Genomic DNA, 22,397 nt, shown 5'->3' on the forward strand with positions numbered 1-22,397 from the left:
CAATAACTTCTAATTCTGCAAAACAACAACACAAGTACATAAGCTAAATACAGATAGGAGCTTACCAACTAGCACTAGTTCAACTTTGTGCAAGCTAACGATGCTCACGGCTTCAATAGGCACAACAAAGTGAGTTCTTCCTTACAACATGAGCCTAGTCGAGAACAGTGGGTCAGAAAAAGGCTGTAATGTGGCAGAAATAGACCTTCACAAACACACACTTTTCAACACTCAGAAACCTTGTAGTTATAGTAAATTTACAAGATCACAAAATATATCAACTTAACTATTGTGATTTCAAAGATCCAACAAACATACTGCCTAATGTCAATAAAATATCCCAAGAGTTATGTACAGATGAACCTTGGAAGCCACTAGAATTTCCACAATCCAGCAATGTAACCAATACGTGCCATGCTCACCTTTTAACGTGGAAAGCAACCTTAGGAAAACTTAGCGTGTCAAGGATATTCTGCTCAATGGGTTAAACCGTTCAAGCTTATGAAATATGGATGAAGCAATGCATCATTCAATAGCTGCAACAAACTCATCTGTGCGATAAAGGGATTCTGAAACACACAAGATGCATATAATCAATTTGAATCAGCATTTTGGAATTACTTTTGCCTTGCTTCTAGCAGCTTGCCTCCATAAATGGGATAACAGAATAAGCTCTCTGAGAAACATGAACAAACTCACATGCACAGAATCCCACGAGACGAGCTTGACTCACATCAACAAGTACATCCTAATTGACAGGCAGGGGATGCTAAATAGCCTACAAGCTAAAGAACTAAACAATGCAAATACAGTTAGATTAGTGGCTTGAAATGAGTAATGACTCTAGTCAACACTTGATAAAATTTATCCAACACCCTTATTAGCACCTAAAGCCTGATGAACTTAAGATTGATCAGAAAATTCTTCATGCCATAAATTTGGAGTATCCTTGTATTTCTAAGAAAAATAATATACAAATTAGAACCCCTCGAAATATAGTCCCATAAATTGATGACACAAGATGTAACAAATGCACTATGTAAAAAGAATGTAGATCAATTTATTTTCTTAAGTAGTGGCAAGTCGGAACATAAAACCCATACAAATTTCATGTCATCAGAAACACCAAAAGCATTATACCTTAGCGGCAGCATCAGATAGGTTTTCAGTTTATTCCGGACTTTAGAATAAGCATATATTTTAAGTTCAATATAGTAAGGAGCACTAGTGCAGAAGTTATCACAAGACCACTAAGTAGAGCTATATAAAGCAACAAGAATGACTCTAGATAGTTTCATTGTCATGTAACAAAGTGAATTTAACTACAGGCCTCTACAAACAGTTACCTCGAAAGTAATCCAACTGCCAATCTCCTATTCCATACACACCACTTACCTTGACTACCAGGATATGCACTCCATGCATCGTGGAATCACAAGATGGTCACAAAGCCAGCATACGATCATCCAAGCCTTCACATCTAAAAGAGGTTAGAAACTGTAACAGTGAAAACTGATGTAAAATGTTCTTCCATGAAAAACTTAGATATGTTACGAATGATGCCCTCCTAGGTGAAAGATGATTTAAACCCCACAGCCAGCACAAGAGTGCTAATTTAGCAAAAGTATGGTTTTATTGGAATATAAAATGTATGTACATGGGACATTGTTTTTCATCTGTAATTGCTACAACGGAAGTAGTGCCTCCTAAGACCTTACAACATAGATGTGGGCTTATATGTCGAACAAAAAGATCTTTACAGTCAACTGTCAACAGCCAGATTACGAACATAATCCTTATGCAGGAAAAAGAGAAACTCCATAATCACTCAAGCTGAGCTTATTGTACAGACAATGACATGCAGACGATTGTCACTGGACAATTCATGGCAACTGTTCTTTCTTTCTTCTTTATGTAATTGTGTATGAGGCACAGGAATGTACAACATTGAGATGTCAAACCATCATATTCAACTCTGTCAGGTCATCCATTGGGATTCCAAGGCCACCAATACAATCATTATCATGTAACACGTCATCCTCAATATTCATAAACCATGATCCTAGGTCCTCTCCTTGACCACCTAGATCATCAGTAACTCCTAAATCATCCATATCAGGCAGTTGCAGCCCAGATAAATCAATTGGTTCCTCCAACATGTCATTGGAATGGTTGTTGTTATCCTTTCCAGAGTTACTTTGGCTATTCTCACTTGATTTAAGCATTGCTGAGAATATTCCGTTTTCTTGTTCTCCCGTATTTCCCAGAGAACCATTGATTGAAGCAGAAAAATGAGCAGTTTTCTGCTTGGTTCTTGCCTTGGACTTTCTATCTCCTTTGACAGAGGCCGAAACAGTGCGGCTACTTTTCGCCATTCCTTGTTTGGAGAAAGCCTCTCTGTTGTTTCCTTTTCCCTCTCTATCCCTCTCACTCCTTTTTCCCTTAGCACTGCATGAGAGAGAACCACCTAGGCCAGTGCTGATGATTCCACCTACATTATCAAGTAACACTTCCCTCCTTTTTACTCTATTTGACCAACTGTCTGCTTTACCATTAACTTGTTCGGAACCCAGATTATCTGATGGGAATACTTCAGAAGAATATGCATCTTGATTGTTTGAACTGGGGCTCTGCTGTGGACCCAGAGGAGCTGAGAACACAAAACGAGAGTATTCACAAAAAAGAGAAGCTCTTACTTTAAGGAAAGAAGATTATTTGCTAGAAATAACACAATTACACGTTTATAAGCATCCTGAATTCTATCTGGCATTTACCTGAAGTTCTAGCTTCAATAGAGCTTCCAGATGCTCCAAGATGCAGTTTTTCAGACTCAGTATCAGTGCTAGAGTTCAAAGGTTGCCCATCAAAAAGGTGGGATACACCAGAAAGGAAAATGTCCTTATAAAGAGGATCGTCAAAGCAGCTCTTTCCTGTCTCCTCAAATTCTTGGTACCGTTCCATCGTCCGCTTAACAAAAGCTAAGGCTGCTTGCTTGGCCATTTTACCACTGGCACTTTTCATCCCATGGGCATTAGGTCCACAGTAACTCTGTAGGGAAGAAACAGTTAATTTACAAATCAGGCTATACCAGAAATAGTTGCCAGTGGCATTCGATTAAATTGCTAAGCACACTAAGACAGAACCAAACACAGAGGAAGATGATACTATGATTTGCTTCCATAATATCGATAATCATGATCTTGTTTCAGTGTCCTTATTGTTGGATTTCAGAGATATAGGCAGAGATATAGGCAGCACAGACCATAGCCATTATATTGGAATTGCTTATTTCTTTTTTACATACAGTATGTTAAGGTTCCTCCTTCGTCATATACTTTTTCCTTTACTTATCTTTTAATCTCTGTGAGCAATACCCATGTGATTAGAGCACCCAACATGAAATTTATATTTGTTAACTACTTAACTGAGATGGTCAGTTTTTGGTTTTTACATAGTATGAAAGCTTTTGAAAAATTATGTTTCCTGAGCAGCAGGTGCTCAGAGGCTCTCAAAATTGGATATATCAATAATCTTTGATGAAAAGAAAAAAAAATCTCAGGTATCTCAGTATCAGTCTGTTGGTAGGAAATTTAGTTTGAAATTATTACTCCTACTATGAAGGACAAGATATAGATTACTGTTTTTCGTAGTAAAGAGTCAACTGATTCTCTAAATTACATCAATATATTACAAGGTGATAGAGGAAGAATGAGATGATAGTGATGATTACCATGTACTTCTCATAGGCCATTCCCACAAGTTTATTAAGAGCACGCTCTTCAAAATCCCTACAGTAAATGAAGATGCTCAAATTATTATCAGGCAAGATAGGTTGTCCATACATTTTATTTCTTATAAGACGAGCAGAATCCTTACTTCTGCTGGAGCTCTTTAGCATCAGTAGCAGAACAGAGAAGTTTACCAAGCAAGCTCTTCTTCAGTGAAACCTAGATACGGGATTAACAATAAGAAGGATTATCAAAATTGAAAAATTAGAGGTTCACAAAGGAAACTTAAAATACTCACAAGAATCTTAAGAAACAGCTCTTTTAGAAGCTATATCAAAGTTTTTAAGAAAAACCAAATTTTGTGCCTGGTTAACCAAATTTTAAGAAACAGCTCTGCCAGTCTTTGTTCCATCTTCCTTTAAAAGAAATTCATCCGTCACTTTATTTTATGTTTCTTGCAGCACATACATATGCATAGATGAGGATGATGGAAGTGCAGGTAACACAGTTTTTTAATAGACTTTTACCAGGCATTTCTCTTAGTGTGCGGAACAAATCCGACAATTTTAGCTTAATGTTACATTTCCTTTGTTAGAAATGGGTCACTCACCCCCTTAAAAGGCCTTATAAGGGGGGAGGGCTATCCACTCATTTATAGAGGAGTCAAGATAACCAATTTGTGGATGTGGGCCAAGAAGGGGTTTCAATACGTCCCGCAATACATGGGACGGAATGATCATCGGACTTCCACACTTGCAACAAAGAAACTCATCACGAACTTGGGCCCGCTCTAATACCATTTTAGAAACGGGTCCCCCCCCCCCCCGAATGTCCCATTAAAGACATCCTTAATATGAAACTATGAACAAATAAAATATACTTATGTAACAAATTAATGAAAAAAGTATTGAAAAAAATATCCAATAGGAAAGCTAAAGTCTTCTAGATTCGTTTCAATTTCATACTTTAACAGGTGTTACCTGTTCCTGGTACTTCTCATCCAACCTAGTGATATCCCCACTTATTTCATCTCCACTCTGTGCCACATAAGACTGATCAGAAGAATGTATCAAAAACTGGATGTAAGGCTTCAAAAGCAAGAGAGAAAAAGAAGCATGTGCACCAGATAAACTTAAAGAGGAGAAGACCTAACATACCACTAAATCTGGGTAGATTCCTATGCTATGAACCTCCATAATTAGTCTTTCATTTATTGACATATCTTGATACTGATACTCCGAACATATTGTGCTAGGTGTCAACTGGTCTGTGTGTAAACCATCTTGTAAATGGTCACAGTTCGGGAAACCCATGCCAGGAATTGACATATTGTTCTGCTCCAGTTCGTAAAATGATCTTCCATTTGAATTTGAATCATATCCATTAAACGTAGGACATCCAGAAAGGTCACAACTTGGTGACAAGTGAGAACAGACGGTATCTGATCCCAAATCTTTTTCAATCTCAAATGAAGATTCATACGCATCATATTTGAGGTCATGGTCTTCTTCAGGAATCAAAGCCGCAATAATTCTCTGGTACATGGAAATCTCATCCGACTTCTTCACGCCTGGAGCAACATGCTCAGGGCTAAAATCCACACATCTTGCTTTAGTCTCGCCTCTCCCAAATTCATTCGAGCCATAGTCAGGTACTAAAATGCAGCTAGCTGTATCGATTTGAACTGGAGCAGGCGTGTCCACTGTTATACCAGAATTAATCTGGAAAGAGTAAAAATTACACAGAGGACTTCAACATACAGAAATACAACTAAATATAGAAAGTGGCATCAACCCGAGCTTCAATCATCAGAACATGCTGAGCATCATTCAGGGCTTAATTCTTATATACTTGCACAAAGTACAACTTGCCATTTATAATGTGCGTATAAAAGGTGCATTTTAACAGGAGTATTCATAATAATTGTAAGGAGCCCCATAAGGCTTTACCTCCACTTTTATTGCTTATGAAGACAAACAGACTCCAGATGAAATGGGTACCAATAAATCAAATAGCATTACCTAATCACAAACATTACCAATAACACATCAATGCTGACAGAAGTTTCAAATTTGTGCAATAACTGAAGATGTCAACCAAGCATAAATCCTAACAAGTACTTATAGCATTTTCTGTTTGATAGATATCATATATGAACTTAATGTATTACTACATGCTTAGTAATTGGATGACAGTGTTGTCCACTTCATGTATCCTTTTCCCAAACACAATAAAATGCTGAAAGCAAGCAAGGCAAGTAGTGAATTTTATTGGAAAAAAGATTAAACATATTGAGAAAAGAATAAACACTGAAAAATTGAAGTCTAGAGAATCTGCCAAGAAATATAAAATCTTTTAATAGTAATATACAGAGCAGAATTAGGAGATAAATGATTTACTTAAAAGATAGTAGTGATGCAATTTAATAAAAATTCACTCCACTGATTTTTGGAATCAGAAGACTACATAATGAATATCTAACAGTCAAGGACTCAAGTCCACTGGCAAAATGTGGAAGTAGCCCTTCTATTTTCAATCAACAGCAATATGTCTCTTTGCCAAAATAACAAAAATAAGAAAATAGACATAAAATAATTTCCTGACCATTCTAACATGCACAGCTATTACAAGATACCTTAACAAGTGGCAGCAGCATAACATACATATCACAAGTAATTTCATCAAAATTCAATTCATGCTGGAATTTTGAAATTAATAGGTATGTAAAAACAAATAGACTTCACCTGATCTTTCAAATAAGATATATGCACATCAGTGATAAAATGAAATAAAGGCTCCATCTTCTTCCAGAATGGGCTAGTGAGAGCTTGCGCTGCACCCAATAACACTTATTATTTCCAGGAGAAAGTTATACAGTACGAGAGAATTAGAGCCTCAAAGCGAATAATACCAGTGTTTGTAACAGCATTTGCAGCAGCCAAAAGCTCTTCATGACCATCATCGGCACCAACTTTATAAACATATATACCAGTTATCAGAAAAGGAAAACAAAAATTGGGACTGGAAAAACAAATGTCATCGTATGCATTCTAAAATGAATTGATTACCAAGGAAATCTGATACTGAATTGATGGCAATATGCTTTTGCCTTGTGTAAGCCTTCCTGTCAGAAAGTTTTCTTGTAGGTGGCCTCCCTGCTCTGCTGCACAAAAGATTTTCACCATGTCATAAAAGTTTCTTGTTCTGATGGATAGTTCAAGTTCACAACATCAAGACGATCCATACAGAAAAAAGAGCACAAAACCCAAGTCTAGAACTTCTAATTTGTTTAGGGTTTAAACCTTTCAGTCTTGTCAAGACCAAGTCTAGAACTTCTAATTTGTTTAGTGGTCCCCACATTCCCAAGCTTTTCTACTGACAAAGGGAAGAGGGACCTAGAGGAAGTAAATCCTCGACCAGTTCTGCCTTGTCTCCTTACACCATCTCCGTGGTCGTCCGCATTGACTGCCTTATTTTTCCTTGGTGGTAGAAGCAGAGCTGAGATTTTCTGGACATTCTGAACACTTTTCTCATCCAGCTCATCGCACTTCTTATTCTTGTTTCTTGACTTGATTTCAGCTGCCACTGATCCATCACTTTCAAATAATGCAGCTGGAAAGATATTGTCACCTTTTATTTTGGTTTGCTTAGAAGAACCAGCAGGAAAACATCTTTCATTAACCATCATGTCAGATGCAGCATCCATAACAGGGTCCTCATCATTTCCAGAAACAACTGGTAATAAACTAGTTCTTCTTGCCGTTCGAGAAATCTTCTGTGGCCTCTGAGCCCAATTGGCAACAGGAGATGAAGACCGGGCAGAAGGGGTCCGTTTACGACTGTTGGCCCCAAGGCCACCCGCAACCTTGTTTGTACAGTTAGAAAGATCCCAATCATTAGATGATACAGACCGTTGCACTGCTTGGGACATCTTAGAGACACCACCACCTAAACCTGAGCGTGGGCCCCGGACATTAGCATTCAATTTTGAGCCTGAAGTAGGGCTACTGCAACTGACATCTTCTCGTGAATTTGCCCTTTAAATGGTTGAAAGGGAAAAAAATGTTACACAGCAGGAAACAAAGAAGCAAAAAATAAGATGAAGGAACATAAAACAGAACAAATTTCTTGTATGTGGCCTAAGAGATAGTTTTTTTTTCCTCCCACAACTAACTCATGGCCATGACCCTGATATGGGTCAAAAGTATGGCCTGACATCATAACACCTCATAATTACATACTGTCTCCAGCGTGAGCTCAAGTATAGTGATAATTAGCCCCAAATATCCAAGACGAAAACCCAAAAGAGTATCAGTGGCCATAATATCATATATGACAACTTGTATCCAGTCATCTTATTCTATGCATCTTCCTTTGGATTAAAATTTTCATGTCATCCACTAATGCTATAATTTATACCTTGGATTAATATACTGTAACCACTATTGTAACTCAACAGGAAGGCCTCTAGGGCTTCACAGAGACAAAAATTTATGCCCAAGCTTCATCAAGTGAGAGGCAGATCGTATATTCATTACAAGAAGAAAAATGAACGAAATTATTAATCATGTAATAATAAGATACTACTAAACAAGTTTCAGCAAATTGCAATAAACAATGAATGTCTTGACCAATCTGTTTCAACTCAACCAGTAAAGTGATTTTCAGAATTTTTACTCAGCACGAAATATAAAAACCACTCTCATAAGGTATGTTCTTTTAAACTTTAAAACAGGTCTTCCAGCAGTATGAAGACAAAAACAATATAGATTGTCAATTTGTCACGTTGTTTTATCGAATAATTCTCTGGAACTAATTATAGAAACTCAAACAAATGTACTTCCATACTTGTTTACAGCTTTCAGATTCACCCTTTCTTTCTCTTGTCCATTAGGATGCTCTCTCCGCTCATGGAGAATAGAGCTGTTCTCAGAATCAGTCCGAGACATAGATGACAGCATCCCTGAACTGGTCTGGGAGGTAGCCTCACTTTTCACTAGCCCTAAGCCTCCATTAGCAGCACCAGATCTGTGTGAAGTTTTATATTCACATCGGCATCAGTGGATCTTTTTAACCAAGGAACATAAGATGATAGAGAACTAAAGAAACTGTAGGGAAAAGAAAAGATTAGATGTTTTGTGCTCAGTTATTAATCATCCTTGGAAGATATTCTTACCAAGAAAGAAGTACAACCTTCACCTTTATTGTTATGTAACATTACTACTTAATAATGCATATGGTGAAAATATAAAATTATCATAGGACATGAAGATAAACATTAGCATGCAAAATTATGAGGATAAACCATCAAAGTGGCTAGGCTCGTTATCTGATAACAAGATTACCATTCAGACACATTAAAGTTTATAAGAAAATAAAATCCTTCAATTTATTTATCTGCACCCAGCTTAGAATTGTGAGATCGCATAGAACATGCAATATCATAAGGATGATTCTTCCCCGAAAGCCAAGGCTCTCAAATCCAGCCGTCTATTATTCATAGCATGACATTCTCACCTAATTATTATGCATATCGATAGATTTCAAGATGAGATTTTTGCATGGAACATCAAAAAGTAGGACTACTAGTTAATCTACATGAGGAAAATAGAAACAATATTCATAAATTATTATGCACCTTAGATCTATCCAACAAAAAGGAAAAAACGTTATGTCAAGTCAAGCATCTTATGTTTTCTCTATAAACTGATAAGTATGAATAGGCCAAAAACAAATGGATTATAAGAGTTGCACAAACATCCCAGCAGACAGACATAAAGTGCCAAAAACTTGTGGAATACATTTCATTATTCCAACAGTATAATTGATAACAAAACTTTGTCACACCTGAAGCCATAGGCATCGGCCACCCTTGAACGGGCTTCAGGAATTTGATGTGGATGTGTTCCTTGTTTAGGTTCCCTATAACCATCAACTGCTTTTGCTCTCATTGAACTAGAGCCATTGTCTATCTTTATACGTGTGCGCTTTTTCTTCATTTTGGAATTCTCCCAACCTTCAACAGCAATCGATAGTGTTCGATCCTCACCCTGAACAGAATTAGAACTAGGGATTCTTACTGCATCCCTGTCCTTATCCACATCCCCAGGTGGTCTTGCAAGGTTATTGGCACGTGCATCCATCTAATTGAAAGGAAATATAAAGTCAGACCTTCACTAAAATGGTCTCAGTTCTCAATTTTTATCAAGTACAATGGAAGTCCAACATCTATTCATGACAAGAATATTGTGGGTAATCAAAAAACAATTAATATCACCCTACCAGATAGGCAAGCAAAAGTTCAAATTTGACGGAAGCATGTAGGTCACTCAATATATCGTATTGAGAAATTTTCCATCGAAAATCTTCATTAGGGAAAACACAGAATTCTTTTAGGCATAAAGTAATATAAGGTTAAAAATAGTCATCTGAGTTTATTTAATGAAAAACATGGAATTCTTTTCGGAAATAGCATAGAGGAAAAAAAGGGGGAAAAAACACAAATAGTTAAAGGGGAAAGAAAGAAGGAAATGACCACAAACCCTAGCGTCAACTATAGAAGTTCGAGTGCGCTTGCTTGGATTGGTAATCTTTGTCCTTCCTTCAGACTTTTGTTGCTCCAGCTCAAAACCATTTGCAGTAGCATGGTTTTGCCATCCCATTTTCCCAACACCCACTCCAGATGCTGCACGATCAATCCTCAACAATGTGTTGGACCGATCATAAGACAAGGTATCCAGCCGGGATCTCTTTCTCGATGGAATAGCAGGGAAACACTTATTAATTACTGATAAACAGTCATTGAATATCTTCACGCGTTCCCTAATGAAGGTGAAACATTATAATTTGCTGCTCACTTCAGATGGGAAAGAAAAATAAGGAGAGGATAATATTAATAATAGTTACCTAGCTTTAGTACCACTTTCCCGCACACCAGATTTTAGGCGTCTGAGATCATCTAATGCAGAAGTTAGTTGTTTGCTTTTCGAAGATGTGGGAAGAGAATCTTCCATGGGCATGCCAACAGCAGAACTTGCAAGCCGCTTAAAAGCTGCTGGCCTATTCAACTTATGATCTACGACCATAGACTTTGGATCAACACGCACACAATGGAAGAAGTTGAGTACATCATTTTGAGTTATCGTTGAGTTGCTTCGTGTCATATTTGGAAGACTTGACAAAAGTGGGTTCTCCAAGTTCTCACGAAAGCTACCTGATCTGTCCAGTGAGGCAGCACCGTAGGAACCACGGTGGACAGATGCATACAATGGCCTATCAGGACTACTCAATGAAATATCGAATTTGCTAGATGCTGACATGGCATCAGTTTCCATACACTATCTGTGTTGAGATACCAATTAACACAATCTTGCATGGCAATGTTGTATTACCAGAATCAATACGCATCAAATCAGTGCTCAGAAGGGTTGAATATGACGACAGGACACTGACAAACCTGTGCCTAAAAAGAGAACCAAAATGCATGTTATATAGAGATTTACCTTAACCCTGAAACTAAACAGCATATGCATTGCAAGTCCCACATAGAAACAATGATGGAAAAAATTCTAAATTAAACAAAATTACCATTGCAGGATAAATAAACAATGAAAGTTAAATCACAGCAAGAGGAAGACAACCATCACTACACATTTTTTCCACTATCTGCATGTACAAGCTTTAAAAATAGAAAGTTATAAATGTAAACTTTCAGTCAATATCATTGAACAATGTAACCAGATAATTCAATGGATGCTGCTGCACTTAACTCATTACCAAAACTGGAGTTTTATATGCACTCCTTATATATAAAATGCCGTACAACTATCTTGACTCTTGAGTTCTCGAAACGATTTATTATTTCTCACAGATCAAGCCTAAATACTTAGCCTTCATGTTAAAAAATTAAGCTTAATTAACTTGTTCAACAATTATTTTGCCACTATCCATTTTATCTCCTACAAACTTTATAAGCCAAAGAAATGATTCTCACCACACAAAGCCAATAGTCACTTCTAAAAGTGATGTGTACTCGGGATTTCCTCAAGCAGATTGTACTTGTCATAACAGCCCAAATAACTACCAACAAAAAACAATAACTGCACTATGTGATCACAAGAAAAACCAGTAAAATCCATTGCGTTCAATGAACTAATCACCAAATGCTCAGATTTAACACCCAGTAAATTGCTATAACCTATTTCACAGCTCAATAATTTAGAAATTAACAGCAGTAATCACTTCAAAAATCTTCGAAAGACGTTTGATCCACAAAGCTTCAACTCGTAATCTTTGCAATTATAAAAACATCTTAGCTAATCGATCATTTCTAAGGGTTCAATTAGGGTTTTGAAAAGGATCACATAATTTATGCAATCATAAAACAGAAGCAATAATTAAGATGGAAATTACGCCCAGGCAAAATTCAATAGTAATTCTTAAATAATGGGAAATAAATACCTGAAAATCGAGGGAGGAGAAAAATTACTTCAAACCACCGTTGACAGCAGTGGTTGATCGGTGGAGGCAGAGGTCGGTCGGTAAATCAGAAGACGAAGATGTTTTATTAAGTACTTATTCAATTTTCACCTGATTACGGCCCGACATTTAGCCCGAATGGATTTTGTTTAAAAAAAGTGTATTTAGAAATTTAATCATCAAATGAATATCTGGCAGTATCATTTAATCACATTGCCAACTATGGAATGTATCTGAAACTAAGTAATTTGTTAAAAATAATTTAATATTGGGCCACGCATATTAAATCACAAGCCTAACTAGTGACTAGTTACAATATGCTATACGATTATTTGATTTTATAATTATCTAGTTAATCTTCAATCTTCATTATTTTCTGTTCATTTTAGAATACACATCTTCAGAATTAATATGCTCAAACATTGATACCAGCACTTATATAAAATATACTCTATATAAAATATACTCCTCTCTCTGTATCCCACAAAATTGGATACAAAATTTGTTATGTTTTAATCTGATATGGATTTTACAAAATATAATAAAAATGTGGGTTGATAAAGTTAGCTAAAAGTCTACTTTTATTTAATACTCCCTCCGTCAATGAAATGTTGTCTAGTTTTACTATTTTAGTCCGTCTATGAAATGTTGTCCACTTTGTTCTTTTTTTTTCCATTTTTTGTAAATGAATCTCAATTTTCTACTAACTCATTACACTCACATTCTAAACTAATATATAAATATAGGGTCTACATTCCACTCACTTTTTCTTCACATTTTTTAAAACACGTACCGAATCAAACATGGACAACATTTTGCAGATAGAATGAGTAGTTTTATAATAAAATGTGAATAAGAATAAGTCAGTGGAATATAGAATACACTATCAAACATGATAAAAGTGAAATATGACAAACTTTGTAAAATAGACAAAAATGAAAACATGTGACAAACTTTATAGGATGAGGGAGCAAGTTACCGTAAATGATTACGTGGATTCTTTGGCCACCATGTAAATTAAGCATGTGGATTGTAGGGAATAATCTAATTAGTGGAACAATATTCTTGGTACTATGTAACGTAACCGTGTGGAATGAAATGATAATTCTTTTGTTTGGTAAATACAAGAAATACTCTCTCTAACTCAACTAAATCGAGTTATATATTTATTTTTTAGATTTTCCAACACAGTCGAATCATTTACTTTTTTCACAAAAAACTAAATACTCAACCAATCTTACTTTATCTCATTAGCTATTGTACTCTCTATTTATCTTTAATGCTTTATTCCTCTCTTCTACTTTTTCAACATAATTTCTTAATCTCTATGCCTAAAACTTTTGACTAAACTTAGTTGGGACGGTGGGATGTGCGTTAGAATGATAATCATATTTATGGTAATAACCTAATAACCTATCATTTTATGGGTCAAAAATATCATTTTTACTAAAAATGATATTTATACACTATAAAATGATATTTTTTCAGCATGCATAAAATGATACTTTTAATCCATAAAATGATATTCTGTTCTATAAAATGATACTTTTCGTCCATAAAATTAGGGTTATTAGGTTATCACGAAAATTATGGGTTATCATATGATCACAACTATATATATATATATATATATATATATATATATATATATATATATATATATATATATATATAGGGTAGTGTTAAACTCCTTTTCTCCCCTTAGAAGTTTCTTCGCAATCTCGGTCGTTGGATCTGTAGAATGGACGTTCTAGATTAATAGCATATTTATCATCCCGCGCTTCATTATTTGACTAATTTGGTGCATCATGGGGGTGATTTAGTCATTTTGTGTAATCAAAACCGCTGAAAACGTATTTGGCGAAAATTAAGCGGGATCTTCCACTACTTTCCATCATCACACGCATTTACTCACAATCTCGCTCCCGATTCTCTCTCAATAAGCGTCTTCTCATTTTCCAAATTTAGCAAAAACCCTAGCCGCCGCCCAGTCAAAATCGCGACGATTTCTCGGAGATTCACCGTTGGTTCCCTTGCTTTCCAATATCCCTTCCCGGTTTGAACAAGATTTCACTGCACTACAACAGCAGGTAGGGTTTGGTCGTTTATTTTACGTTTTTTAACAAGCGTTCACGATTCAAACGATTTCAATTAAACCGCGAGTATTTGTTGCCAAAATTTTGTAGGTTTTTCATTGTTTGCTGTTAAGCGCAGATTATGTAATGACTAAAAGAGGAAGACCTTCAAATCCCCAACAATCCCAGAAAGAGGGTGAGATTCTGTTCGGCCGTTGCTCTGTTTCTGTGCTTGACATATTTTAAATTTAATTCTTTAAAGATGTAGTCGAGTTTGTAGATTATTTGTTCATAGCGCAGAATGCATTATGTTTACTACTGTTTGTTCATTACCTGATATAATCTATGCATTATTTTCCTATATGATTGCATTATTTGCCTATATGCATGCATTATGTTTACTGCTGTTTTATAGTGTCAAAGAGTAAATGGAATATGTGTATGTGCATTACTTGTTATAATTTCTGCATTATATGCATATTCGACTGCATTATGTACCTATATGAATGCCATTATATTCAGTGCTACAACCTTCAATCAACTGCCGTTGGTCATTGGTGAAATAGTGAATGCAATAGTTTTATGCTCATTAATTGAATGAGTCTGTGCATTATGTGTCTTTTTTTATTCATTATATATCATGTATCTTGCATCATGTCAATGTTGTGTTATATTAGTCAAAGAGTATATGGAATATTTGTTTGTTCATTACCTGATATAATCTTTGCATTATTTGCCTATTTGATTGCATTATTTGCCTATATGCATGCATTATGTTTGCTGTTGTTTTATATTGTCGAAGAGTAAATGAAATATGTGTATGTGCATTACTTGTTATAATCTCTGCATTATATGCATATACGACTGCATTACGTAACTATATGAATGCAGTACGACTGCTGTTGGACATTGGTAAAGTAGTGAATGCAAGTTTGATGTTCATTACTTTGAAGTATCTGTACAGTATATATCTATTTTCTATGCATTATATTGCATGTTTCATGATGCATTTTACTGTTGTTGGACAGGGACGAAGCAGTTAAGGATTGACATCGGAGACTCAGTCGATGATATCCTGCCTGTGGGAATCGCCCAGAAATTCCGCAAACGACTGTCAGAAGCAATAACTAGTTCAGCTCAAATTAGTTAACTACCACTTTGAGCATCAGTCAAACAAACTTGTATATTATCTATGTTCAGGGATGCATGGTATATTAAAAGTGGATATAAATTCATCGGTAGACAGATATATGCATTATTTGAGTAAAACGTTGCATTATGTAGCGAGAACTTGTCATTATTTTGAATGTTGTAGAGAATACGAACTATCAATGGGCTAATGGGTACTTCACCGAGTTAATTATGCACCTAAGAATTACTTTACTATTTATAATATGTGCATTTCATAATACGTTAATTATGTATAACTTCAACACGCGCTATTTTTAAACGTTGGTATTAATGAGTACGTACTATACCCTAGCCCCTATGCTTATTAAACCCTTAGGGGAAACAAGAAACGTGTGCCAAACATCGAAACATGACACATCTTATTCGTATACATTGCAGTTCACATATGGTGCATTATATAGTAAATAATATCCATTATTCGTTACCATTCGGTGCATTATTCGTATCGGTTTGAACATTGTTATTAATGAGTGCGTACTATACCCTAGCCCCTAGGCTTATTAAACCCTTAGGAGAAACAAGAAACGTGTATCAATCATCGAAACACGACACATGTTAATCGTATACATTGCAGTTCACATATGGTGCATTATATAGTCAATACTATCCATTATTCGTTACCATTCAGTGCATTATTCGTATCGGTTTGAACATTGTTATTAATGAGTACGTACTATACCCTTGCCCCTAGGCTTATTAAACCTTTAGGGGAAACAAGAAACGTGTATCAATCATCGAAACACGACACATGTTACTCGTATACATTGCAGTTCACATATGGTGCATTATATAGTCAATACTATCCATTATTCGTTACTATTCGACGCATTATTCGTATCAGTTTAAACGTTGTTATTAATGTGTACGTACTATACCCTAACCCCTAGACTTATTAAACCCTTAGGGAAAACAAGAAACGTGAACCAAACATCGAAACACGGCACAACTTAAATTAAACGGAGCAGGATAAATGTTCATTACATATCACAAATAATGCATTACAGAAACTAAAACTACGCATTATACTACACAATATGTACATTATGTATATCTGTTTTTAAAAATGCCTACTCGCTATGCATGTGCAACCCCAGACGAATTACTGTAGCTTGTGTATTTGGACAACGTTTGTTTGACTTAGAACATACTACACCCTAGCCCCTAGGCTTGTTAAACCCTTAGGGAAAACAAGAAACGTGAACCAAACATCGAAACACGGAACAACTTAAATTAAACGGGTCAGTATAAATGTTCATTACATATCACAAATAATGCATTACAGAAACTAAACTGCGCATTATACTATATAATATGTACATTATGTAAATCAGTAAAAAAAAACCTACGCACTATGAATGTGCAATCCCAGATGAATTACTGCAGCTCGTGTATTTGGACAACGTTATTTAGACTTAGAACATAAATGTGTGCATTATTTTAACTTATGTAGTCATTATTTGTATTTTGGTGGTCATTGTTGTAAACATTAATGCAATATTCGTGTGTTCATTATTGTAATGGTTCCGCACATTATATGAATATATATATGCATAAGCATATCCTGGTGTATGCATCATGTAACTGGTGGTTTTTATTGTTGAAGAGTACATGGAATATGTTGATGTGCATTACTTGGTTTAATCTCTTCATTATTTGTTTGTACATTACCTTGTATAATCTGTGCATTATATGCCTATGTAAAATGCATTATTTTGCTGATCTACACAGATTATGTAATGCGACTGAGAACAGACGCACACCAACATGAAAAACGATCTCGAAGCTCTACACTGATTATGTATTACGACTGATATTCAATTACAAAATGAAATCGTCGAAACCACTAAACATGAGCGAGAAGCGGGTGAATAACCTTCTTCCATTGATTATCGACCAATCGTGCACAATCTACAATTGTCTTCGTTTGATTCACAAAGCACCGGCGTACACAATCTACGATCTATAATCGTGAACTGCCAATTTCTCGAACTGAAATTATCAAAATTAAAAGCGGCGTGCTGGAGAAAGAAATCAGCGAGAAATTGGGAAGAAATCATTTGTTGAAACTGCATACAGCCTAAAAGGAGTAATTCATGGACAATTCCATAACTAACAAATTTGGTTAATCCCTATTTCACCCCCAAGCGTTGAAAATTAAATTTTTTTGAAATCCATGGATGAGATTAAAAAGGAGAAAGGATATATAAGGTGAAAAGGATTTGAATACAATCCTATATATATATATATATATATATATATATATATATATATGATAGTGATAAAATGCAAACTCTAAATATCGTACAAACTTCGAACTATGATCTGGATAGTTAAAAAATGTCAATAGATGACAAAATAGCAGCAACAAATAATGTCAACACAGCATCAATAGTTGACACTGTATTGACATTTTTTGTTGTTATTATTTGGCCATCTGTTGATATTTTTGAACAGTAAATCATAATTTAAAGTTCGTACAATAAAAATGAAAACTCAAATTATTTTTCCATGTCAATCCCACCAAATTAACTTACCATAAAGCATATTCAAACATGAAAAAAATAACTAGTGCGGAGTATATGATTTTTTGCAATTCTGTGCAAATTTATGCAAAAGCATATTTCATTGCATTGAAACATAGGAAACTTTTTATCTTCAACTTTAGAATATACAATGTCTACCAAAACAAATAAAATTCTATAAAAAAAAAGGAACTGAGCCACTGAGTTCAGCGACAGCCTTAACAAACTATTCACGCAACTCCATTGTCTACCATAGCCACTGCTTCAGATACAACAGCCGAAAGAAGTCCGAATTGGTTCCCAGTTGATTCTATGGTGTCGATAGTTCACGGTGGCAACACTCATTCTCAGCTCCAAATACGGCATCCTCGGCACCAGAGGGGGCACAGATCTACCTGGAAGAGGCACCAAAATCTCTTCTTGTTATTATTCGCGAGAATGAGAGTAAGGGAGTGTTAAGAAGGAAGTTCCCAATCGATAGTTTTCGCGTCGAACTTCGCGGGTTCCTTGCCCGTCGAGCAATTCCGACGTCGAAAGAGTTAGAGTTTCGTGCGTGAGGCACAAGAAAGAGAGAGATAGTGTGAAGATATTTTATTTCCTATCATGGGAAATAAAATACACACGTATTTATACTAAGGACCCTAGGGTTGATTCGACCTACGATCCGGGAAAGAATCAACAAAGAAAACCCAGAAAGGAACTTAACGTACGCTCAACGCATAATTAACGCAACAGAATATTCTAAACAATTACATTACTTAAATGACTCATAACAATAAATAAAGTTTCCATCTTCACGCAGGCACAAAATCTCCGTATCGCGATGGTCTCTTCGTCACTCGTCTCACCGATCGATCCCGTCGCGACGGCTCCGGCTGCTGCTCCTCCGCCGATACGCCAGTGTCGGCGTCAAGTTCCACTTCCGTCTGCACTTCTCGCTCCTTCAGTCTAGCCGATGGTGGACCCGTAACAACTCCCCCCCCTTAGAACACTCCTTGTCCTCAAGGAGAGCTGGAAATTTCTGACGCACCAGTTCCGCCGGCTCCCAAGTCGGATGCTCCCCCGCATCGTCCGGCCAACCAAGCCGAACCTCCTCCACAACAGCCCCATCACGCCAGATCGTCCTCCGGTCCAATATCTAAGTCGGGTGCGACACTGGTCTGCCCCTTGCAAAATGCGATGGTAGTTCGGTAGTCGCCCAACAGGAGTTCTCCACAAACGGCTTCAACAACCCAACGTGGAACACATTATGTACCCGGCTCCCCTCTGGCAACTTCAGTCGATAGGCCACCTGCCCAATTCGCTCTAGCACTTCAAAAGGGCCATAGAAACGACGAGATAGTTTGGTTGACAACGGCTTCGCCACCGAATGTTGCCTGTATTGCTGCAGCTTTAGGAGAACCATATCCCCCACAGTAAACACCACATCCCTGCGATGCAGATTCGCCGACTTCCGCATTCTCTGCTGAGCCCGCTCTAAATTGCCTCGAAGCATCCGAATAGTCTCCCCACTCTGGCGAATTAAGGTTGCCACATCAGGGGGGTCGAGATGGATGGAGGCGACGCGATCAGTGGTGGAGGTTCCCGCCCGTATAGCGCTTCAAACGAGGAAATTCCCAGGCCCTCATGGTGGAAGCAATTCAAAGCGAGCTCCGCCCAAGGTAAGAAATTCGCCCATTTGGTCGGCCTATCCGCCGTGAATGCACACAAATATTGCTCAAGACCGTGATTCCGGACCTCTGTCTGGCCGTCCGTTTGCGGGTGATAGGCGGTGGAGAAATGCAGCTTTGTCCCACTCAAACACAACATCTCCTCCCATACATCGTTCAGAAACACCGGATCTCTATCCGATACCAAGGTCTTGGGAAAACCATGATGTTTTACCACTGTCTCGATAAATAAGTTCGCGATCATCAATGCGTTGTAACGAACTGGCAGGAAAGCGAAATGTGCATACTTTGACAATCGATCCACCGTCACCATTACCCCTGTGAATCCCCGAGATGATGGTAGGCTCATGATGAAATCCATTGACACGTCCTCCCATACCCGTGAAGGAATAGGAAGCGGTTGTAGCAGACCCGCCGGTTTCTGGGTCGAGCACTTGGTCGTCTGGCAGTCATAGCAAGCCTCGACAAAAGCCTTAACATCTTTCCTCATTCCTTTCCAATAAAAGGACGCCGCTAACCGGCGAAATGTCCTCTCCACGCCTGGGTGACCTGCCGCTGGGGCCGAATGGTGCTCATATAATAGCGCTGCCTTCGCCTCCGAATCCTTGCTCACATAAACCCTTCGATTATAGTATAGTAATCCGTCCACCAAGGATACCGCTGGTTCGGCTTTCCCGTGCTGCAGCGCCGCCTGCAATTCAATCAAATCAGGTGTAGTCTGCGTCTCGAGCCTCAGTAGTTCCCAGATATTCGGAACTGGATGGGCCGTGGCCATCAGTGCTTGGCCAGCCTCCTCAGCAGACATCGCAGACTCCTCCGCCGCTGTACCTGCCGTCGGATCGTCGACCGGTGTCGCGGGGTCCGAGCCTTCCACCGTTGTCTCCACATCACGTCTAGATAGGGCGTCTGCCGCCTTATTCGAGGCGCCCGTTTTATATTCAATGCGAAACTTATAGCCCATCAACTTTCTGACATAGAACTGTTGATCTGGTGTCTGAATGATCTGTTGCAGCAACTCTTTAAGACTCTTCTGATCACTGCGGATGACAAATTCTCGACCCAATAGGTACTGACGCCACTTTTGCACTGCCTCCACGATTGCGTATAACTCTTTATGGTAGATGGACGACACGCGTCGCCTCGGCCCCAGTTTCTTACTAAAGAATGCCAGCGGATGCCCATCTTGGAGTAACACCGCTCCAATTCCGAAATCTGAAGCGTCCGTCTCCAGATAGAAAATTCGGTTAAAGTCAGGGAGCCGTAGAACTGGGGCAGATATCATTGCCTGCTTTAAGGCGTTGAAACTGTCCGACGCAGCGGGAGACCATGCGAAACTGTCCTTCTTCAATAATTCTGTCAACGGCCCGGCGATGGAAGCATAGTGCTCGATAAACCTCCGATAATACCCTGTGAGACCCAGAAAGCCGTGCAATTGTTTCACGGTCGACGGCACTGGCCATGCCACCATGGCCTCAATCTTTGCAGGGTCTGCCTTCAGGCGGCCGTCGGAAATGAAATGCCCCAAATATTCCACCGTCGAGCACGCAAAGGTGCACTTTGACAACTTGACAAAGAAGTGATGAGCCTTGAGGATCGATAATACCTCATGAATATGGCGGATATGCGACATGAACGTCGGGCTGTATATGAGGATATCATCGAAGAACACTATCACCCACTGCCGCAGAGCCGGTCTGAAAATGGCGTTCATAGCAGCTTGAAATGTCGAAGGCGCGTTCGTCAGCCCAAACGACATAACTAGGAACTCAAAGTGCCCGTCGTGAGTCCTAAATGCCGTCTTGAATATGTCTTCATCGCTCATTCGGATCTGGTGATAGCTCGAACGCAGATCCAGCTTCGTAAAGAACCGAGCCGCACCCAACTCGTCGAACAACTCATCGGTTGTCGGAATCGGAAAATGGTCAGGAACGGTCACCGCATTTAAAGCTCTGTAGTCGATGCAAAATTGAAACCAGCCATCCTTCTTTCTGATAAGTAGAACCAGAGAGGAGAAATGACTCTGACTGGGACGAATGATACCCGATTCCAACATGTCCTTCACCTGCTTCTCGATCTCATTCTTCTGAAAATACGGGTATCTGTAGGGCCGCACATTGATAGGCTTCGCATTCGGCAGCAGGTGAATCTTGTGGTCGAATTGTCGTCTCGGGGGCACCCCCGACGGTAGGCCAAACACCTCCCTGTGGGACTCAAGCACACTACGGATCTCGTCCGGTAGGTCCTGCGGAAATACCAGCGTATCCGCAGCCGCCTGCCCCAGTGATTCCGCCGCCGGTAAGTGGACCAATTCAAACAGCTCTGCGTGCCCCTGCAGCGTGAGAAGGGATGCAAACGTCTTCAGCAAAACCTCCTCAGCTGAAGGTGGCACGAGCTTAAGGCGAACTTGACGGCCATTTCGCAAGAATTCCAACGTCCCCTCGACATAATCACTGGTCACTCTGCGCATCTGCTTCAGCCAGATCCTTCCCAATATCACCTCGGGACCATGCACATGTAGGATGTGTAAGTCAACCAAAAAAATGTGCTTTTGAATGACAACTCTAGTTTAAACACAAGCATGAGTGCAAAGTAAAGACGCACCATTACCGACGAACACGCGGAAGGGGCGAATCTGCTGCAGGGGCAAAGCTAATTTTTCGGCCACTTGAGGATGCAAGAAGTTGTGGGAACTCCCTGTAGCCACCAGAATTCGCACAGGTAAGTCGCCGATCG

At 38.4% G+C, this 22,397-nt stretch overlaps 1 protein-coding gene across 4 annotated transcripts; it reads right to left on the bottom strand.

Moving 5' to 3' along the window:
• Positions 1-1,614: 1,614 nt before the first annotated feature.
• LOC121751632 lies at positions 1,615-12,366 on the bottom strand. Of its 4 annotated transcripts, none has more exons than XM_042146427.1 (15): positions 12,189-12,366; positions 10,635-11,190; positions 10,271-10,550; positions 9,576-9,871; positions 8,577-8,756; positions 7,031-7,765; positions 6,797-6,888; positions 6,640-6,699; positions 6,473-6,561; positions 4,886-5,449; positions 4,709-4,780; positions 3,877-3,947; positions 3,731-3,788; positions 2,775-3,048; positions 1,615-2,650 (listed from the first exon to the last, which is right to left on the bottom strand). In XM_042146427.1, the coding sequence occupies exons 2-15, from the start codon at positions 11,060-11,062 to the stop codon at positions 1,956-1,958; spliced, it is 3,894 nt and encodes a 1,297-aa protein (XP_042002361.1). In that variant the 5' UTR covers positions 11,063-11,190; positions 12,189-12,366; the 3' UTR covers positions 1,615-1,955. The 4 variants fall into 4 exon arrangements, with proteins under 4 accessions (XP_042002361.1, XP_042002362.1, XP_042002360.1 ...); XM_042146428.1 differs by having other exon boundaries at positions 4,709-4,765; positions 6,797-6,891; XM_042146426.1 differs by having other exon boundaries at positions 6,797-6,891.
• Between the last annotated feature and the right edge of the window lie 10,031 nt (positions 12,367-22,397).

The sequence above is a fragment of the Salvia splendens genome, chromosome 10, assembly GCF_004379255.2.
Source record: "Salvia splendens isolate huo1 chromosome 10, SspV2, whole genome shotgun sequence".
Classification (NCBI taxonomy): domain Eukaryota; kingdom Viridiplantae; phylum Streptophyta; class Magnoliopsida; order Lamiales; family Lamiaceae; genus Salvia; species Salvia splendens.

Bases quoted from the DNA above. Each gene is read 5' to 3' on its own strand.
- LOC121751632 (XM_042146426.1), bottom strand. From the start codon at position 11,062: ATGGAAACTGATGCCATGTCAGCATCTAGCAAATTCGATATTTCATTG. The intron at 3,049-3,730 runs GTAATCATCACT...TCTTCCCTACAG, and splicing joins TGGCCTATGAGAAGTACATG to AGTTACTGTGGACCTAATGC. The intron at 2,651-2,774 runs GTAAATGCCAGA...TTGTGTTCTCAG, and splicing joins TATTGAAGCTAGAACTTCAG to CTCCTCTGGGTCCACAGCAG.